Source organism: Pristiophorus japonicus, chromosome 1 (assembly GCF_044704955.1).
Source record: "Pristiophorus japonicus isolate sPriJap1 chromosome 1, sPriJap1.hap1, whole genome shotgun sequence".
Classification (NCBI taxonomy): domain Eukaryota; kingdom Metazoa; phylum Chordata; class Chondrichthyes; family Pristiophoridae; genus Pristiophorus; species Pristiophorus japonicus.
Window position 1 is genome coordinate 314,746,621 of NC_091977.1, and position 19,310 is coordinate 314,765,930.

The 19,310-nt window shown below is 44.5% G+C and overlaps 1 protein-coding gene across 5 annotated transcripts in view; it reads right to left on the reverse strand.

Moving 5' to 3' along the window:
• atp9b (ATPase phospholipid transporting 9B) overlaps positions 1-19,310 on the reverse strand; it is a 468,699-nt gene that overhangs the window by 76,125 nt on the left and 373,264 nt on the right. For all 5 annotated transcript variants that reach the window (XM_070888575.1, XM_070888576.1, XM_070888574.1 and 2 more), the window contains 2 exons: positions 18,382-18,494; positions 149-406 (listed from right to left, as the gene is read on the reverse strand). In XM_070888575.1, coding sequence (XP_070744676.1) covers positions 149-406; positions 18,382-18,494 — 371 coding nt within the window. The remainder of the gene's footprint in view (positions 1-148; positions 407-18,381; positions 18,495-19,310) is intronic.

A 19,310-nucleotide genomic window follows, 5' to 3' on the forward strand; every position in this document is an offset into this window, starting at 1 on the left:
TTGTTTCCTATCTTAACAAAAAAAGACAAGGCCTGCAGTAGTGAAGAATGCAGATCCATTCAAATATTTGAAATTGCAGACATTTGCAATATCACATAATTTTCCCAACTTCAGAAATATAAATGATCTAAGTAATGCAGAAACTGACCTCATCGGGACTGGAGGCTTGGTATGTGCGGTTTTCATCACTGAAATCCTGGTCAGCCTCGGCATATTCTGTTTCTCCATTCACCCCTGCACGTGATTCATAGACGGGTGTAACATTGTGACACAGAGCAATGGCTTTTACAGCTTCATGTATGCGACTGTGGACAGACTTGCGAACTTTTGGAGCAGATGAAGTGGTTTTGCTAGATGGGGTAGTACTGGCACTACTTCCTGTCGAATGACTGTGTGAACTAGTTCCCTTAAGAGGAAAAAAAAAATGCACGTAATCACATTTCCCATCATCGTTCAGACAATACAATCCCATTGCAGTGTTGGCGCAAGGTTTATTTAGCATATTGGTACCAATAAGGTTTCGGGAGGAGAAAATGTGTGCCAATGTTATCTGCATCTCTTAATTTATGTCATGTTGCTCCCACCATAAACACCACCAATACTAACAGACCTGTAACAGGCCTTGGTGTTATACAGCTCTCTGTAAATATAACCCAGGTCTGTTATGACAAAATTAGTACCAATGGGCATTTTTCACAGAACAAATGGCTAGAGTACACACATTTCACACTTATCCTAGTGACAAAAACATTGTTAACCTCTACCCAAATTTAGGACTTTGTCGGCAAAGGTCAAAATGTCCCTGCACGAAAGGCAAGAGATGGATTAGATTGATTAGAAAACACCGAGTCCAAGATGTGTAACTGCGCTAGATTAACATGACCTTATTTTGATAGAATGCTGTGAAATGTGCATACTGTATTTTGACACATTATTAACTGAATACATAAGACTATACAACACATGATTATTTTTCTCTCTTTCATATTAGATTACCTCAAAAACAAAGACCTCGTCAATCCCCAATTCTACATTAACCATAGTACGGGTATACACAACCAGCTCAAGGCACAAGTACATTTTTAAAAACAAAACGCATCTCTCCCTCAAGATGAATACTGAGCACTATTTTCCATCTATCTTCCAACGTTCAAAAGCTCATCAACAGCACAACGGAACTGCCAAAACTCTCGTACATTGTAAGCATGCTGGAGTGTCATACTGCTAAATCTTGAACTTGCAAGTACAACATGCATCAAATCAGCATCTTACCTTTTTTTTTAAGAATGCTCTTGTCCCATTTCATTGCTTTTCTTTCTCTCACTTTATCTTAAATGGACAAAATATTTCTATTGATAATGGAGTAAGGGACACCTTCTCAAATTAGATTTAAAAATGTGATTGGCAGCCAGGGTTGGACAACAGCCATGGTTTAAAAGCAATTAGGATAAATATAATTGCAAGAGTGCTATAACATATTATATAAAGATTAAACCAAAGATTGGTAGCTATATTAGACCAGGAGAGCAACCTCAGTTTAAATTTGCCTACAAACTTTGAGCAAGTTCTACTGGTTGGTTGAGCTGATGTACAGAGCAACTTCAGACCAGCTGTGCAGTTTGGGGAGGGAATGGAAAATAAAAACAGCAGAGACACTCAGCGCATGACAACTCACCAACAGCCAGAGCAAAATTTACAGCCCAAAACCATCCTCCATTGAAGGAGAATTACAATTAGTTGGAAAGTACAGAAAGGGATTATTCTTTTTTTTTTAAAAGTAGCATTATATGCAAATAAAAAAAGTCAGTGAAAATTCTACATAAATTGTAGACATAAACATCCTTATTTGACAGAAACTTAAAAATCATTTTATCTCTCTTCTCGATATATAGTACACAACAAGCAAAAATAGCATAAATGACACATCCTCCATAACTCCTGTGTCACATTAGATCGTTGGGAGTCATGCTGCGTCTTTTTACAAGCACCAACTCCGCACAGTCATGTATATAAGCTAAAACTCCAATAAGATCCAGCTGCTTCTGACAGAATTTATCTCCTCCAGTGAAGCAGATCATTTTCCATTATTAACCTCCTACCCAGTGAAGGCCTTCAGGCCAGGATGTGAAATGACATACACCCCTGATCCCACCATCTCTATCAACCACTTTTCTGTTAACTTTAAGCTGACCTTACCTCATTCCATTTTAACCAGTCTCTTGTTGCCTGGGTGTGCTAAATCACTGAACCGTGAACTTTCTGCCCATCAAATTACAGTGTTGCCTAATAAAAGGTTTAACTTTTTACTCATCTGACAGCTCTTCAGTTTCTGGGATAAGGCAGCATTTGTATTCTTCCAATGCCGATGCTACTCTAACAGCAAATAAATTAAGCTGATTTTTCTCATTCTGCTTTATGTTATGTGTATTGATGCTGGTATAATTTAATTTCACACAAATTCCATTAAAGATTATGCCCTGTGTCACAAAATGTTTCCAGTAGGGAAATATAATCAATTTACAATAGATTTGAGTGTTGCATTACTGTAGACCTATTAGACTACCATATTTATATAAAAAAACTCAGGTGGATGAAATCAATGGCAAATCAAAAACGCCAAACCATGCTAACTGACTGGCAATTATATTATATTAGAATTAATTATATTACATGCATAGTCTGCATCAGATGTTCTTTTAACAGCAAGAGCTATGGGTATATCACATGTTTATACCTAAATCCTCATCAAAATACAGCAGTAAACTACTACAGGTTTATTATTCTGTATCCCTACAAATTTTTGCTTTCAAAAGAGATGAAAAAAAAGTGAAAACTCTTTGGGCCCAAATTTGGCCCTTCGGTTTTTTCGGCGCACCTCCGAGCCTCCTGTCGACATTGTAAAGCAGTTACGGCCGATTCTCGGGCCGTCTGTCGAGGTGGCGTGGCACAGAACACGGTGGGGGGGGGGGGGCGGAGCTAGATCTGCGCTAGCCGCGCAGAGCTGGCAGGGGGGGCGGAGCCTGATCGGAGTGCCTGAGAGCACCGGCAGCACACGCATGCGTGTTGCAGAGTTCGCGCATGCTCAGTGGGGCAATAACATTGGCAATTGCCCATTTTTAAAGGGAGAATCTCGGACTGAGTTTTGGATGCCTGTTTGATGTTCTGAAAGCTATGAGTGTTGTTTGGAGTACTCTGCAAGAAATGAGCTGCTAAATCTCCACAAGGAGTGCTGCATAGGTGAGAATCATTCATTGCTGCAAGCAAAATAAAGACTTTGCGTTTTGAAAAAAATCACTGAGTGTCAATTCAATGGAGCAATACAACACCGTGCTCCAAGAACAAAGAATTTCACGCATCAAGAAGTGGAGGTACTAGTGAATGTAATCGAGGAAAGATGGCAGGAGCTGGATATGAGCAACAGAGGTCGCACAAAAGTGCCACCCAAAGAAATGAATAAATGCCGGAACAAATTTGAAGATAACTGCGCAGTGGTGAATACCAAGAGAAATGGAAGGCAGTGTAAAAAGAAATGGCAGGATCTTGGTCAAGCAGTTAGTGTAAGTAATATTTTCATTTGTCAATGGAATTGCATCTGTAAATGTGACCACCTGTATAGGTCCCACCCAGCAGAAAGACACCCTCTCTAACAAGTTATGTTTTCATCTTTACAGAGAAAATTGGCCCACAACAAAAGCAAAGCAACTCGAACAGGAGGTGGCCCGCCAAATCTGCACCCAGTGACACCCTTGGAACAGAGTGTCGCTGCTTTGATGGGGCCTAGCTGGAGAAAAGCAATCAGAAATGCACAAGCTGGGCTCACACACGAGGGAGAGGTATAGGTACTGAAAATTACTCGTGGCCCTTCAAATCAACCTGCTGCCTGGCCTGCTACGTGTGAGCCTACTCATGCCACCCATCCTGCCCCCTCCTCTGCTGCTAACCATTTGACTGTTTTGTTATATTTTGCAGAACCTGATGCCAATCCTGAAGATACAGAAGATGATTCAGACGCGGGCGAGCCGGACCAACTTTGTAGGGGTGAGGGGGTGGCCATGGAGAAGTATGAAGGGGAGAATCTTGACCTTGTGTTGCCAAGCACTTCCATGATTTCTGATTTGTCATTCCGTGGTTTGAGCCCAGCCCAGTCCCTGCATAGTGGTTTGGGGTCTGCTTCGACATTCCATGGTTTCAGCTCGTCCCAGTCCTTGCATAGTGCTTTAGGGTCTGGTTCGACTTTCTGTGGTTTCAGCTCGTCCCAGTCCTTGCATAGTGCTTTAGGGTCTGTTTCGACATTCCATGGTTTCAGCTCAACCCAGTCCCTGCATAGTGCTTTAGGGTCTGGTCCGACATTGTGGTTTCAGCTCATCCCAGTCCCTGCATAGTGGTTTAAGTTTTGGTCCGACATTGGATGCTTTCAAAAGTCCAGAGGTTGCGGGTTCCAGTGCTGCTGGAATGCAGTATGGAACAACCAGAAGCCCACCGCCCGAGGTTCTGGGTCCACTCCTGCTGGAATGCAGTATGGAACAATTAGTGTCTCGCCGTCCGAGGTTCTGGGTCCCATTCCTGCTGGAATGCAGCATGGAACACCCAGGACCCCACTGTCCCAGCCTGCAACTCCCAATGCTGGTGGAATGCAGCCTTAACACCCATGGCCACACCGTCCCAGCCTGCGCCTCAGACTGGAGGGATTCCGCTATACAGATCCAGGGCGAGGCCAAGGAGAAATGTACCATGCTGGAAGGTGCAACAGATGTGGCTCAAGTGATGGCATTGGGTGTGGAGACCAATGAGCTTACCCGATCACTCGTGAACACCGTGAGTGGGGTGATGAGATAACGACACTGACGGCAGAAATAGCAATACTGTCACAGGACATGAAGGAGGAAATTTCAGAGGCAGTGGAAACGACAGCACAGACCATCTGGGAGGGAATTTCAGAGGCAGCGGGAACGACGGCACAGGCCATCAGGGAGGTAGCTGCTGCAATAAGGGAACACAGCCAGGCCAGCCCACTGCCACTCCCACGGCAATCCCCGCACTAGTCTCTGCAGAGATCCAAACCGTAAGCCCTCCCACCCCACCCATGAAACAGTGCACATTCACCAAGATGTGGATCTGAGATGGGTGCAGCCTTTCTTTGCTGCTGTTGTTTTTGTTGATTTTACTCTTGTAACTGTTTTCAAATGTAAATTGTTTTGTAAGTGATGTAACTTTACAAGACTAAAGTGACCTTAAAGTTTTTAAGTGATCTTACAGTGTAAGTTTTTTCTAATGGAAATTGTTTTGTAAGTTTTGTAACTTTACAACTTACAAGTGATCTTAGGATTTTTAAGTGATCTCGAGTGTAAATGTTCACATTTTGCAAATTATTTAATTTCGCACCTAAAAAGTGATCTTGAAGTTTAAGTGATTTTAGAGTATAAGATTTTTCACATTGAAATTGTTTTGCAACTTTTGTAACTTTACAAGTTTATAAGTAATTTTAAAGTTTTTAAGTGATCTTAGAGTATTAAAGTACAGTTTGATAAAAAAAAATTATTTTATTGCACTAGTGAAGTACATTCTAAAATTTTCAATAAAATATTTTTTACATTGAAACTGAATCATGTTCCATTAACACAACACATTTAGGAACAGCTGTAAAAAATAAACATGTCAAAGTGGAATAGTTATCGCTGAGCCCTCAGGCATCAATAAAGCGATCACGGATGAGCTGCTGGCGCAAGGCTCGAGCAACTGTTAAAGGAGCACGATGGTCCGCCCTCCTCCGATGTCGTGCTCCGGCCTCAGGAACTTGCATGATCTCCTGATCCTCGTCATCATCCTCCTCCAGCTCCTCCTCCTCCTGCTCGTCACCTGCATCTTCCACTTCATTATCATCAGGCCGCCTTCTTCCACTACCAGCTCCTGCTGCCTCATGATGGCTAAGTTATGCAGCATGCAACAGTAAAGTGACCGACAATCTGAGGAGAGTATTGCAAGTGGCCTCCGGAATGGTCCAGGCATCGGAAACGCTGTTTCAAGATGCCAATGGTCCTCTCTATGATGCTGCGCGTTGTAATGTGCGCCATGTTGTATTGATGGTCAGCTTCTGTCCGGGTTACGCGTAGGGGCGTCATGAGCCAGATGGCGAGGCCGTACCCTTTGTCTCCCAGTAGCCAGCTGTGCCCTTCTGGCTGCTGCTCAAACATGTCAGATATAATGCTGTCGCGTAGGATGAACGCATCATGGGTGCTGCCAGGGTATCTTGCATCGACTGACATGATGCGCTGCATGTTGTCACACACGAGCTGCACATTAATGGAGTGGAAACCTTTTCTATTCCTGAACTGTGCGGCATCCTCCACAGGTGCTCGCAAGGCGATGTGGGTACAATCAATACAGCCCCTGTACCTTTGGGAAGCCTGCAATCCTGCAGAAGCCCACAGCCCTGTCACGCATTGCTTGTGCGGTCATTGGGAACTTGATTAAGTCATTTCTCCGTGCATATAGTGCAGCCGTGACCTGGCGAATGGAGACCTGTATTGCACCTTGAGAGATGGCGGACACATCTCCGGTTGTACCTTGAAACGATCCCGAGGCATAGAAGGAAAGTGCAGCTGTAACCTTCACTTCAACAGACAAGGCAGTCCACCTGCTGATTCTCGGCTGCAACTGCAGTCTCACCAAATCTCAGATCTCACGGGCAACTTCTTTGCGGAAACGCAACCTTCTGACACAATCTACCTCACTCAGGTCCAGGTCGGAACACCTGACTCGAAATCTGTGAGGTGTGTAATGCCTCCTGCCCAGCAGCCTATGGGCTCTGATGTTCCTGATGCGATGAGCTCTAATCAATTCTCTCCTACGTAGCACAGTGGCACATAACCATTGAATAATCCACGGCATTCAGATTGATGCACCTATCCTTAAAATAAAATTAAAACTTTCAAAGATTAAAGAAAGTGCAAAATGGCAGCACAGCCCAGCTCTTCTCACTCCCAAAATAAGGTAAGAAACCCAAAGGTCTTTTATTCCCTCCTCCCTTCAGTCATGTGACTTCTGTTGCTCCTCGTCAGCACCCCCGCTGCCCTCCCCCCCCCACCCCGCAAAGTTCAGCCTTCTCCCTCCCTCCCACCCGCCACGTTCTCCATTTATACCCTCCCAATCTCCCCCCAAATAACCTGTCGTGTTCTCCGTTAAATACTCTTTTCCCCCCCCCCACCCCCACAGCCTGTCGTGCTCTCCGTTTACACTCTTCCCCCCTCCCCCACAGCCTGTCATGCTCTCCGTTTATACTCGCCCCCTCCCCACAGCCTGCCGCGTTGATATCCCTCCCTCCTGCAGCCCCGGTATGCTGCGCTCTCCCGATTCTTGCCCTGGCCGAAGGGTTTGCCAGTGTCCCGCACCTTGCCCTAGCTGAACCGATTCCAGCCGCTGCATAGTTCAGTTTAAGGTAGGATTTGATGCAGTACTTTTATTTGTTAATTTAATTCTTTACTTCACTTCTTTATTTTTTATTGAATTGTTATTCCTGCTTGTGCTTTGTTTGGTGCTTGAAATGTAGTTACTTGCAACGATTCCTTAACTAAGTAAGATATTTCTGTGCGGACAAAAGTGGACACATACACTGCCCTAAGTTAGTTTAGGAGAAGGGGGGAGGGAAGGGGGGAGGGAAGGGGGGAGGGAAGGGGGGAGGGAAGGGGGGAGGGAAGGGGGGAGGGAAGGGGGGAGGGAAGGGGGGAGGGAAGGAAGGGGGGAGGGAAGGAAGGGGGGAGGGAAGGAAGGGGGGAGGGAAGGAAGGGGGGAGGGAAGGAAGGGGGGAAGGAAGGGGGGAGGGAAGGGGGGAGGGAAGGGGGGAGGGAAGGGGGGAGGGAAGGGGGGAGGGAAGGGGGGAGGGAAGGGGGGAGGGAAGGGGGGAGGGAAGGGGGGAGGGAAGGGGGGAGGGAAGGGGGGAGGGAAGGGGGGAGGGAAGGGGGGAGGGAAGGGGGGAGGGAAGGGGGGAGAGAAGGGGGGAGAGAAGGGGGGAGAGAAGGGGGGAGAGAAGGGAGGGAAAGAAGGGAGGGATAGAAGGAGAGAAGGGAGGGTGGGGGAGGGGGAGAAGGGAGAAGGTGGGGGGAGGGTGGGAGGGAAGGGGGAGGAGGGAAGGGGGAGGAGGGAGGGAGGGGGAAGGAAGAAGGGGGAGGAGGGAGGGAGGGGGAAGGAAGAAGGGGGAGGAGGGAGGGAGGGGGAAGGAAGAAGAGGGAGGGGGAAGGAAGAAGGGGGAGGAGGGAGGGAGGGGGAAGGAAGAAGGGGGAGGAGGGAGGGAGGAGGAAGGAAGAAGGGGGAGGAGGGAGGGGGCAGGAAGAACGGACGGAGGAAGAACGGACGGAGGGAGAGGAAGAAGGGAGGGAGGGAGAGGAAGAAGGGAGGGAGGGAGAGGAAGAGAGAAAGGAGAGGGAGGCTGAACGGGCCAAGACTTTGGACTGGATTCACCCCCAGCACCGGATTTACAGGTAGGTGGCGTCGGGTCCGGGGCGGGGGGCAGAGGTCGGGACGGGGGGGAGGGAGCGCGGGTCGGGACGGGTTGGGGGGGGAATGAGAGTCGAGTCGGGACGGGTTGGGGGGGGAATGAGAGTCGAGTCAGGTCAGGTCCGGTGGGGAGGAAGCAGGAGCTGGGCGTGGGATGCAGCCTTATCCACGCAGCCCCAGTGAGGCCATTCAGCCAGGGCTAGGGGCTGCGTGCTTCGGGCCCCTCCCACACAGTGTTGGGCGCCTGGAGCTACTGCATATGCGCGCCCACTGTAGCGCACATGTGCAGAGGTCCCTGCACTGTTTTCAGAGCACGGACCTGGCTCCGCCCCCCCACAGCTCGTGCTGCGCCACGCCCAGCTCCAGAGGACCTGCAGGGAGCCGGAGAATAGGTAAGTATTTTTTAGGCGCACTTTGTGGCGCAAAAAACGGGTGTCCAGGGCGGGGCTGCGCCGTTCTAGGCTCGGCCCGAAACTTGGGCCCATTAATGCAAAAGTAGATAGAATAGTATTACAAGTCTGTCCTAATTAGCAGTGAAAAATATATTTCTTGAGCAGTTAATGGACAGGTAAAGACGGGAGAAGTTCCATCAGGCTTTCATGCCTGGAGACACAGAATAATGGGCCCAAGTTTCCACAAGAAAAAAAAGGGCGCCCCTCCGAGCTGGGCGCCCGTTTTTCGCGCCACAAAGTGCGCCTAAAAAAATCCTCGGTATTCTCCACCTACTTGCAGGTCCTCTGGCCCTCGGCGCAGCCAGCACGAGCTATAGGGGGCGGAGCCAGGTCCCTGCGCTGAAAACAGTGCCGGGACCTCTGCACATGCGCGCTACAGTGGGCACGCAAGTGCAATAGCTCCAGGCGCCGAACTGTGTGGGAGGGGCCCGAAGCACGCAGCTTACATGTAGAGACAGCAAGGAACAATAAAATGTTGGTGAATTCACTGTGATCAAACTTGGGCCTCAGCTTTTCACCATATGTATTAATGACTTGGATGAAAGAATAAAGAATTGTATAATCCAAGTTTGCAGATGACACCAAGTTAGGGGGCACAGCATGTGGATGGGAGCACAAAGTTGCAAATGGACATAGACTAAGTGAGTGGGCAAAACTATGGCGGAAGCAGTTCAATGGGTGAGGTCATCCACTTTGAATCCGAGAAAGATGAATTGGACTATTTTCTTAATTGTGAGAGTCTAGGAGCTGTGGAGGAGAAAGGTGATTAGATGTACAATATTCGCTAAAAGCTAGTGCACAGGTACAAAAAAGCAATCCAAAGGGCTAATGGATTATTGGTCATTATTTCAAGGGGACTGCAACACAAAAGTGAGGAAGTGATGCTTCAGTTGGACAAAGCCTTGGTCAGACCCCATCTGGAGAATTGCATTCAGTCTGGACACCAATGCTCAGGAAAGATATACTGGCCTGGGAAAGGATACAGTGCAGATTTATCAAAACAATACCAGGGCTTAAAGGGTTAAATTATGAGGACAATGTGAATAAACTTAGCTTGTATTGCCTTGAGTTTAGCAGGTTAAGGGGTGATTGAACCAATATCTTTAAAATGATAATGGCATTTGATAGCAGAGGAATCCAGAACAAGAGGGCATTATCTTAAAATTAGAGCTAGGTCATTTAGGAATGAAATCAAGAAGCACTTTTCCCCCACTAAGGGTAGTTGAAATCTGGAACTCACTCCCCCAAAAGGCTTTGGATGCTGGTTCATTTAATATTTTCAAGACTTAGATTGATAGATTTTTGTATGGTCAAGGTATCAAGGGATATGGAACAAATGCTATCTGCTTTATGGAGTTAAGATACAGATCAGCTCTGATCTAATTGAATGGGAGAACAGGTTCAAGAGGGTGAATGGCCTTCTCCTGTTGCAATGATGCTGAACCTAGAGCGATAAGACTTTTAAGATGCAGGTTTTTCTGGATCTTTACGCAAGAATGAAACAAAACTGCTTTATTGCAAATGGAATTAGTGTTTCTCCCTGCAAGAAAATCACCACTTGCATTCCAGTCCTTCCAATGGGCCCAAGTTTGCCCCCACGCTTAGAACGGCGCAACTCCATGAGCTGCGCCGACTTTTTAGAACAAAAACCGCGCCTAAAACTTACCTCGGTATTCTCCCCGCTGCTGGAACGTTCCAGGCCCTTGGCGCAGCGCAGCACAAGTTGTGGGGGGCGGAACCAGGTCCCGGTGCTGAAAACAGTGCCGGGACCTCTGCACATGCACGCAAGAGTGTGCGTGCATGTGCAGTAGCTCCAGACCGCCGAGGCTGCGTGGGAGGAGCCCGAAGCACGCTGCCCTTAGCCCTGGCCGAATGGGCTCAGTGGGGCAGCGAAGATCGGACTGGACCTCCCTCGTCTTGAGCTTCAGCTCCGGCTCCGGCTCCCCCCCACCGTTCAGGTCCGCTGCCTGCCGCTCCCTCCCATTCAGGTCCGCTCCTGCTCCGCTCCCCCCGCCTCCTCTCCTCCCCACCTCTCGCTGTCAGAAACACAGAGACACTGACAGACAGAGAGACACTGACAGAGAGAGAGAGAGAGAGAGAGAGAGAGAGAGAGAGACTGACAGAGAGACATTGGGGGGGCCAGCCCAGCACGCTGTTAGAGGGCTCCCGGTGCTGCAGTCGGTGAGTAGAAACTTTTTTTATTTATTTTTTAATTAAAAAAAAAATTATTAATTTAATTTTTGATTGATTTATTGGTTGATTTATTTATCATTTATTATTGATGGCTCTTTATTTGTAAAAGTGACGTGTTTCATGTTTGTAAACTTTCCTCCCCCACCCCACCAATCTCTCGTTCCCTACATCTGATTTCTAAGTGTAGGCAAGGTTTTTCTGAGTTTACAAAAATCTACACTAACTCCATTCTAAGTTAGTTTGGAGTAAGTTTTCGCTGCCAAAACTTGCAAAACAGGCTTAAGTGGCCGGACACGCCCCCTTTTGGAAAAAAAAAATCTGTTCTAAAATGAAACTGTTTGAACTCACTAGAACTGGAGCAAACTAAATGCCGAGAATTACAATTTCTAAGATACTCCATTCTAAACTAGTTGCTCCAAAAAAAATAGGAGCAACTCAGGCCGAAACTTGACCCAAATGAGTAGAAGTCCTATAGTGCTTCACAGCCAATGAAGTACTTTTAAAGTATAATCACTATTGATAATGTAGACAAACAGCATCCAATTTGTGCACAGCAAGGTCCTATAAACAGCAATGAGATAAATGACCAGTTGGTTCAGAGATAAATATTGGTCAGGGTGTACAAGGAGAACTCCACTGGTCTTTCTCTTGGTTTCAGCATGCCTTCGGACCCCTTTGTACCAGGCGATTTTGCTCCTCTATATATCCAAGACCTGAATTTAATGACATTGCTCACTTTCTGTTAAGGTGCCACTATTGAGGTCAATAAGAACAGACATCATGTTATTTTGTAAGTAACGAGAGGTGCTCACTTTGATGCAGTGGAGGCCAGCTCTAGTAAATTTGATGTTGGCTTCTTATTGTCTTGAAATTAGCCAGTGCAATTCATGTATTTCAAGGGTCACTAAGGACAACAATACTTCCCCACCAAACCACAACACACATGGCACACACATACCAGCATCTTAAATGGGACCCTGGATAGAAAAGTAAAAAGTCAGCACTTTTTCCTAGTGCCCCTATTCTTCCTCTACACTGAATTTTAGTTGAGGGGTGGAGCAATCGCAAAGCAACAGCTATCTTTTCCGATAGCTACTAGAAATATTGAATACTCCTTGGTGGCAGCACCACTTAACGAATAGTTTATGATGTTTAGCACTTTTGAACACTGCAGGATATCTTTAGATCTCAAAGCACACTTATTTTCACATAAGACATGCAAAAGCAATTTCTGTACAGTTCCATATAGTAACCTTTTAGAAAAGATACAGGGCCCAAGTTTGGTGGACTTACCACTGGCTGCCGCCAAGTTTTCTCGACGGTCTTCCTGGTTTCTGGACACTCTCCCCTCCGAGCGAGTTTGGTGAGGTTCTCACGCTGGCGGGGAGAGAAGACTGCTGGGGAGCGTCCGCTGGTGAGTGCCGGCGTGCAATGCCGACAAGTCCTCCTGCCCGCTCATTCCCCAGATTGGTCTGGGCAGTCCTCCACTCCAGCAGCAGAAGAGACTGCTGCGTGGAGGCAGGTCTTACTTGAGCGGTAAGTATGAAGACCTGCAAGAAAAGGTTAGTGCACTTGTTTTCTTCATTTCTTTTGCAGTGATTTTGGTGGAGAGAGTCCTCTGAAGAAGTTGGACATTTTTTTCATTTTTTGAATTTTTTTCCCCCCCCCCCTCCCTCCCGATGCTCCAACTCTATCCGCAGCGTTATTTTGCCGAGGACCACATTTGCCCCCCAGAATCTGACCTACTGCCCGCTGTCGTCCAGAATCGGCGTGTAAGGCCCATTTTTTCCACCAGACAGTTTTTTTGCACATTTTTCCACCAAACTTCCGCCCAAAGTACCATCAGGATCTTAGTGGTCCTTTCGACAGTACATGGGCGGAACTTAGGTTTGACCAATCTCGGGCCCATAGACTCTTAATTTACAGTGTTTTTAGAATAAACCACAGAACTTAATCTTGTTGGATTTCTATGCAGAAATGCTACATTGCTTCATGTCAGAATGTCATGGATTCAAGCCCCATTCCAGATACTTAAGATAATCTGACACTCCAGTGCTATATTGAGGGAGTGATGTACTGTTAGAGCTACTGTCCTTTGGATGAGATATTAAACCAAAACCATGTGAATGTAGAAGATCCCATGGTACTACTTGAAGAGGAGCAGGAGAGTTCTCCCAGTGTTCTAGCCAACATTTGTCCTTCAAGCAACATCACTAAAACAGATTGTCTAGTCAGTTATCTCACTGCTGTTTGTGACACCTTGCTTTGAGCAAATTGATTGCCAGCCTACATTATAATAGTGACTACACTTCAAAGTACTTAATCAGTTTTGAAGCATTTTGGATGTCTCGAGGACATGAAAGACACTTTATAAATGCAAGTGTGCATTTTCTGGGGTAAGTCATCTTTCAAAAGTCATCTTTTGTTAGTTTTTCTTTCCAAATTAGTACACACTACACTAACAAGTCCAGATTCATTTGGGAACAGTTTAGCAAGATCAAGTCTGTACAAAATTAAGAATGCAATCAGAATACAATGCAATATTCTATTTCATAAAATCCTGAAGACAAGACTGTATCGCAAATTGACCTTGGGTTAACGTGGAAGTCACTTGGGCAATTTATTATACAAAATTATATTGAAGACAGCAGCAGCAGTGCTAGCGCTCTTTATTTAGTAAATGACACTTGGAGGCAGTACTCTCGTGATAAATAGAGACTGAAGTTGGACATAAACAGAAGTAGTAAATTATAAATAGTCATTGACATCTTGTTCTTAAATTATACTATATTGACAATTTCAGAAAAAAATTGGCACAGCAATTTCTTACTGAATGTACGAACATCTCAGTCTTTCTTGGGTTTCACTATATGCTCATCAGTTTTGCCAGTGATGTTTTTGTAGGAACACAAAATTCACATTATTGTCACTTCTTAATCCACAACTAATGTATCTATTATGTAGGTCAGGCTACTGGTGAGATATTCTAGGTGGTCTACCATGATATACTATTTATCTCATGCAGGTACACAAATGTTTTAATATAGCTACCTGCATCAGTGGAATAACAGCACAATGAGATGTGGTCGAACATTCACATAGTCACCAAGTAGGTGACCCATATCATAGTACTTAGTAGATATTATTCAATCGGGACACTTGTAGAATACTACTTACTAAATAATAGACCAACTGTAAAATCTGATTCATAAGTCTACTTAACGACTATTTTTAAATCTGAGTAGATTTATGCAACATGTTTAATTGAGGCTTACTGTCTAATTTTAATGCAGTGAAAGCTAATGTTAAGACCAGGATAAGTAAGCAATGGATAACAGCTTCTTCCAGAAAAAGCTCCAAACATGGTTATGTCTATAGAACAGAATGCGTTTAATAATAATCAGTTACAATGAGAAGTTAGTAACTACAACAGTGCTGTGCCTTCTACATTTCTCTCTCCCCCTCCACAGAACGCTTCACGCCTTTACATCATATAGCCAACTTCTCTTTTCCCTTTCTCAAGGGCTGAAAGGAGCCACAACAGTACCTTCTCACAGTCCAGTCCATCAGAATTGTTGCATTAAGATTTAGCCTGCTAAAGAATGTATACAATATACTGTATTTGGTCATCAGTCTGACTAGGATGGTAGTATTGGCTGTAATTGGCTTGTAACATTCCTTGCTATAAATCTCACTAAGATTCTTTAATCAGATTGTAACTAGCTTTTCCAGATGGTCTTTTAATTCTCATCCCAATTAATGATAGCCTTGTTCATTCATCTGTCTCGCTGTCCTAAAATTAGAAGATGTAAACAAAAAAACGTCGACAGATTTCACCAGATTCATCAAATTTCACTTGGGAATTCCACACAACTTTCTTTTGGAAGTTAATTTCATCTGGGAAAGTCAAAATAATGACAGTATCATTTTTTTTTGAGAGAAGGAGTGAAATTGGGAGGCCAGAACAAAAATAATTTCATAAAACCGGATCAATTTTCACCGCAAAGATCCTTAAAACAATGCGTCTTTTTTTTGCAGTTATATTAAGTTATATTTTAAAATATCAAGGCAGAAGCACCAGCATTTGGAATTTTTATTTTTTTACAAAATATCTATAGCTAAAAAATTATACAGCCATACATCAGTCTCTTAGTTCTATAGCCACATATAATAATACATGAACCTTGTATGTAGTTCCAGTGTGTATCATTTAGCTAGCAGCAAAAATTCTGAAATCTTCTCAAACAAGCAAGTATCTGTCCTATCTGTAGGAATACATCATGAACATTACAAGGAGACAGAAAATTTAGATTTTGTAACTGGAACTGGAATTCCACTTTTTGGACCATTGCTATTCTTTGACAACAATGTAATTTCAGATTCCAGTGATACATTTGAAGAAATCTTCAAGCTGCAGTTACAGGGCTCAAAATTGGCCCCTGCAGATTTTTGGTGCACTCACCGGAGTTGTGCGCTTTTGTAGGATGAAAAGGGCGCCGAAAAAATGTCCTCTGATTCTGGCTGCTGTGTTGCATCTCTCGGGGCTTGGCGCAGCGTAGCCAGTCGATTCGGGGGCGGAGCTAGGGCCCTGCGCCAGAAACAGTGCCGGCAAGTCTCCACATGCGCAGTAGCTCCACGCGCCCCCAGCACCTCTGTGTGCACGTCCTGCCCCTATCGCCGGCAGAGTGGCCTCCCGCACCGGCCGGCCCGCTGTCTGTGAGGTTGATTCCTACAGCCAGCCTGTGTCTGCTTCGACGTTGGCGGGCAGTTCCCTGTGCTCTCCTGGTCATCCCGCACCTATTCCTGGCCGAGTGGTGGGCTCCCGCACTGGCCGGCTCGCTGTCCGTGAGGTTGATTCCTGCAGTCAGCCTGTGCCTGCTTCAATGTCGGCGGGCAGTTCCCTGTGCTCTCCCAGTCGTCCCACACCTATCCCCGGCCGTGTGGTCTCCCGCACCGGCTGGCCCGCTGACTTCCCGGGCTGAGTTTTGATATGAAGGTAGGACTTAGTTTTATTTTTTTATTTCTTCTTGAATGTTTTTGTGTCTTCTTGAATGCTTACTACTCGTTGTGCTTTGTTTAGTGCTTTGCAAGGTCCTCTCCGCTTCCCTTCCCGCCCCTATCTCTGGCCGAATGGTCTCCGAAGTACCTACCTGCGCTGATTTCTTAACTCTCCGCAAGGGTTTTCTGTGCGGCCACAAATGGCCACATACGCTGGTCTAAGTTAGTTTGGAGTAACTATTAGCTGCCCAAAGTGGCCTAAATGGCCAAAACGGGTGTAGGTGGCTGGTAACGCCCCCTTTTGGGAAAAAAAAACGAAACTAAAAAAATCCTAACTAACTCACTTACATTTGTGCAAATTGAATGTGCAAAATGGGGATTTTTAAGATACTCCAGAAAAATCAAGTTGCTTCAAAAAAAACTAACTCCTGGCCAATTTTGAGCCCACAGTAACTAGATGTATTAATAATCTGAATTCAAATTGGTATGAATTTACACATTTGTTTGTTTAGATCTGAATGAACATTCAAAATCCATATACAAACATATAAGCTACCCATGCCCACACAAACCATAGGCCTTCCTACAACAGTCTATACATCACCATCTAACTCACCACTCAAAAAAATCTCAGTGAATGCGAGTTAAATACTTTTGCTGTATTTATTTGCTGTATTTTTTTTTCAATGGAAATAAAAGATCACATGATAAAAGCCAAGCTTTACAACTCTGCAAATTATTTCAAAAACCTGGAATATAATTTCTCACTTGTTGAAAAGTGAAAAGTGAAAAGTCATCCATTCCCTGCACTATTTCTATACTTCTGTGGCCACAAGCAACCGGGTATACTTGTATGCAATATTCCCGCTAATTTTTTGGGGGAGGGGCTGTATGGCCCCTTTAATGGGCTGTGTTGTCCATTCAAATTTCCGCGCATGCACGGATTTTCCGTTTAAAAGCCACGAAGCAGCCTGCACGGGACCTCCAGATTGCTGTGCGGTCTCACAGCTCAAAGGGAACATTGTCTGTATGCACAGCAGCTATTTCCATTCACATTAGCAGCAAAGACTTGGCAAAGACTTTTAACTATGCCAACAGTATTGCAAGGTATTTATGATGTAAATATAATTTAATAAATAATTGTACCATGCAACACAACCAGTGATGAATAAGACTATAGTTACTACTAAATAACTATGTTAAACACACATCAAAACACAGCACAATTATGTATATGATTCAGAGAGATTTGAAAGCAGAAAACTATTACCTGCTTATACCACCTGATTTTTTTGCAGGTTTATTTCAGCTCACCTGTAACTTTAAGTTACATCGTTTTTTTTTTTCCCCCTCTCGAAGATACTCACTCTTACTGGGGTACAGTTCTAAAGCCACTGGGCACCCTCTGGTATATTGCACAAATGACCATTTTTTATACTTGTAGGTGTAGATCTTATTGAACCGTATAAAATTCTGAGGGGGCTGGATATGGTAGATGCAGAGAGGATGTTTCCCCTCGTGGGTCAATCTCGAACTAGGGGGCATAGTATCAGAATAAGGGGTCGTCCATTTAAAATGGAAGTGAGGAGGAATTTCTTCTCTCAGAGGGTTGTGAATCTTTGGAATTCTCTACCCCAGAGAGCTGTGGAGGTTGGGTCATTGAACATATTTAAGGTGAAGATACAGATTTTTGAACGAAAGAGGAGTCAAGGGTTATGGGGAATGGGCAGGGAGGTGGAGTTGAGGCCAAGATCAGATGAGCAGTGGTCTTAATGAATGGCGGAGCAGGTTTGACAGGCCGAATGGCCTACGCCCTGCTCCTATTTCTTATGTTCTTATGAATCTAGACAGTATGTGTCGGTGGTTGGTATTACAGCAAAGTCCACACACACTGTGTCCAGAAGATATTGCCTAAGTCAACTTATCCCTTCCCTAACCCAGGCGTGTTGTACCACAATTGTGATCAGCTAACTGGGACTGGGCACTAAACTGACGACCTTCTTGGGTTATATGGCTCACAAACAGGGATGTTACCTATGGACCGTTGGGAAGGCTTGTGTTTTGCTTTCAGTGGATTAAAACATTCTACAGAATCTTGATCAACAAAATTTGCAAATGCTGCAATAGAATTTCAGATACTTTCCATTCAATTTAAATAAACTACAACTCCATTAAAACTATCATTTCTATACACGTTTAAATACACAATTGAAATAATTTGCTTTAAATGAAGATTTGAAATATATACCTGCGTATAGGAGCCAATGATATGGTTTTGAATTTCATCCATTGTATCTGTCCCATAAGACACAGTGCCCAAGTGGAGACGCTTGAAAATCATCTCATTCTGTGTAAGAGTTCCTACAATAAGCACAGCAGAGAAAAGAGTATAGGTACAACAATTGTCTAAATTTACCAGCAGAATCATATTACATTTCAATGAGGAACTCACACTTAAACTTGAACAGTCATACACTTATATTAATAACTGCTTGGAATAATGTACACCAGCTCCAGTTGTTTTCATTATGAATGTCAATTTTTAAACCTACAACTCAAATATGAATTTGTTTAACAAATAAGGATTTATCAATATACTGCTTTAATATTTAACTTGCTTTCCATAATGCTTATAGACAAACATATTCAACTTCAAATGATATACTGAATGACTGAAATGATCCTTGAATGAACCAAGATTAGTAAAGTAGAATTATTGAAGAAAGCTAGAAGTGGACAAAGGGAATGAGTCCCTAAGTCAGAAAAGCTGGGCAGACATCGCCTCTCTTGGGTGGCAGCAGCTGCAACACAGCAGACAATATTTTCATAAAGCCGAGATAAAAACAAAAGATCTTCTATTCTGGAAAGTAAGTGAAACACATCTACACTCGATAGAAGAGGCATTACTAAATATGAATAGCAGCAGTAATGTTCACAGATCTGGTGTGATAATCTTAAGAGTGGTTAAAAATAAATTTATTATAGCACCCTACGTTTAAAATGTCCTTCTCAAGTCATTAATTTTCTTTCCCTTTTTTTCTGATGGGAGTGAGGTGGGGAGCGGTTATTGTAAACCAAAGCACAGAGTTCAAATCTTCACTATTTCAACTTTGGTCACCAAAATAGCTTGTAAATAAACACCCCCGTCAATCAAAGTGAGGACCAAGGCCACGTGAT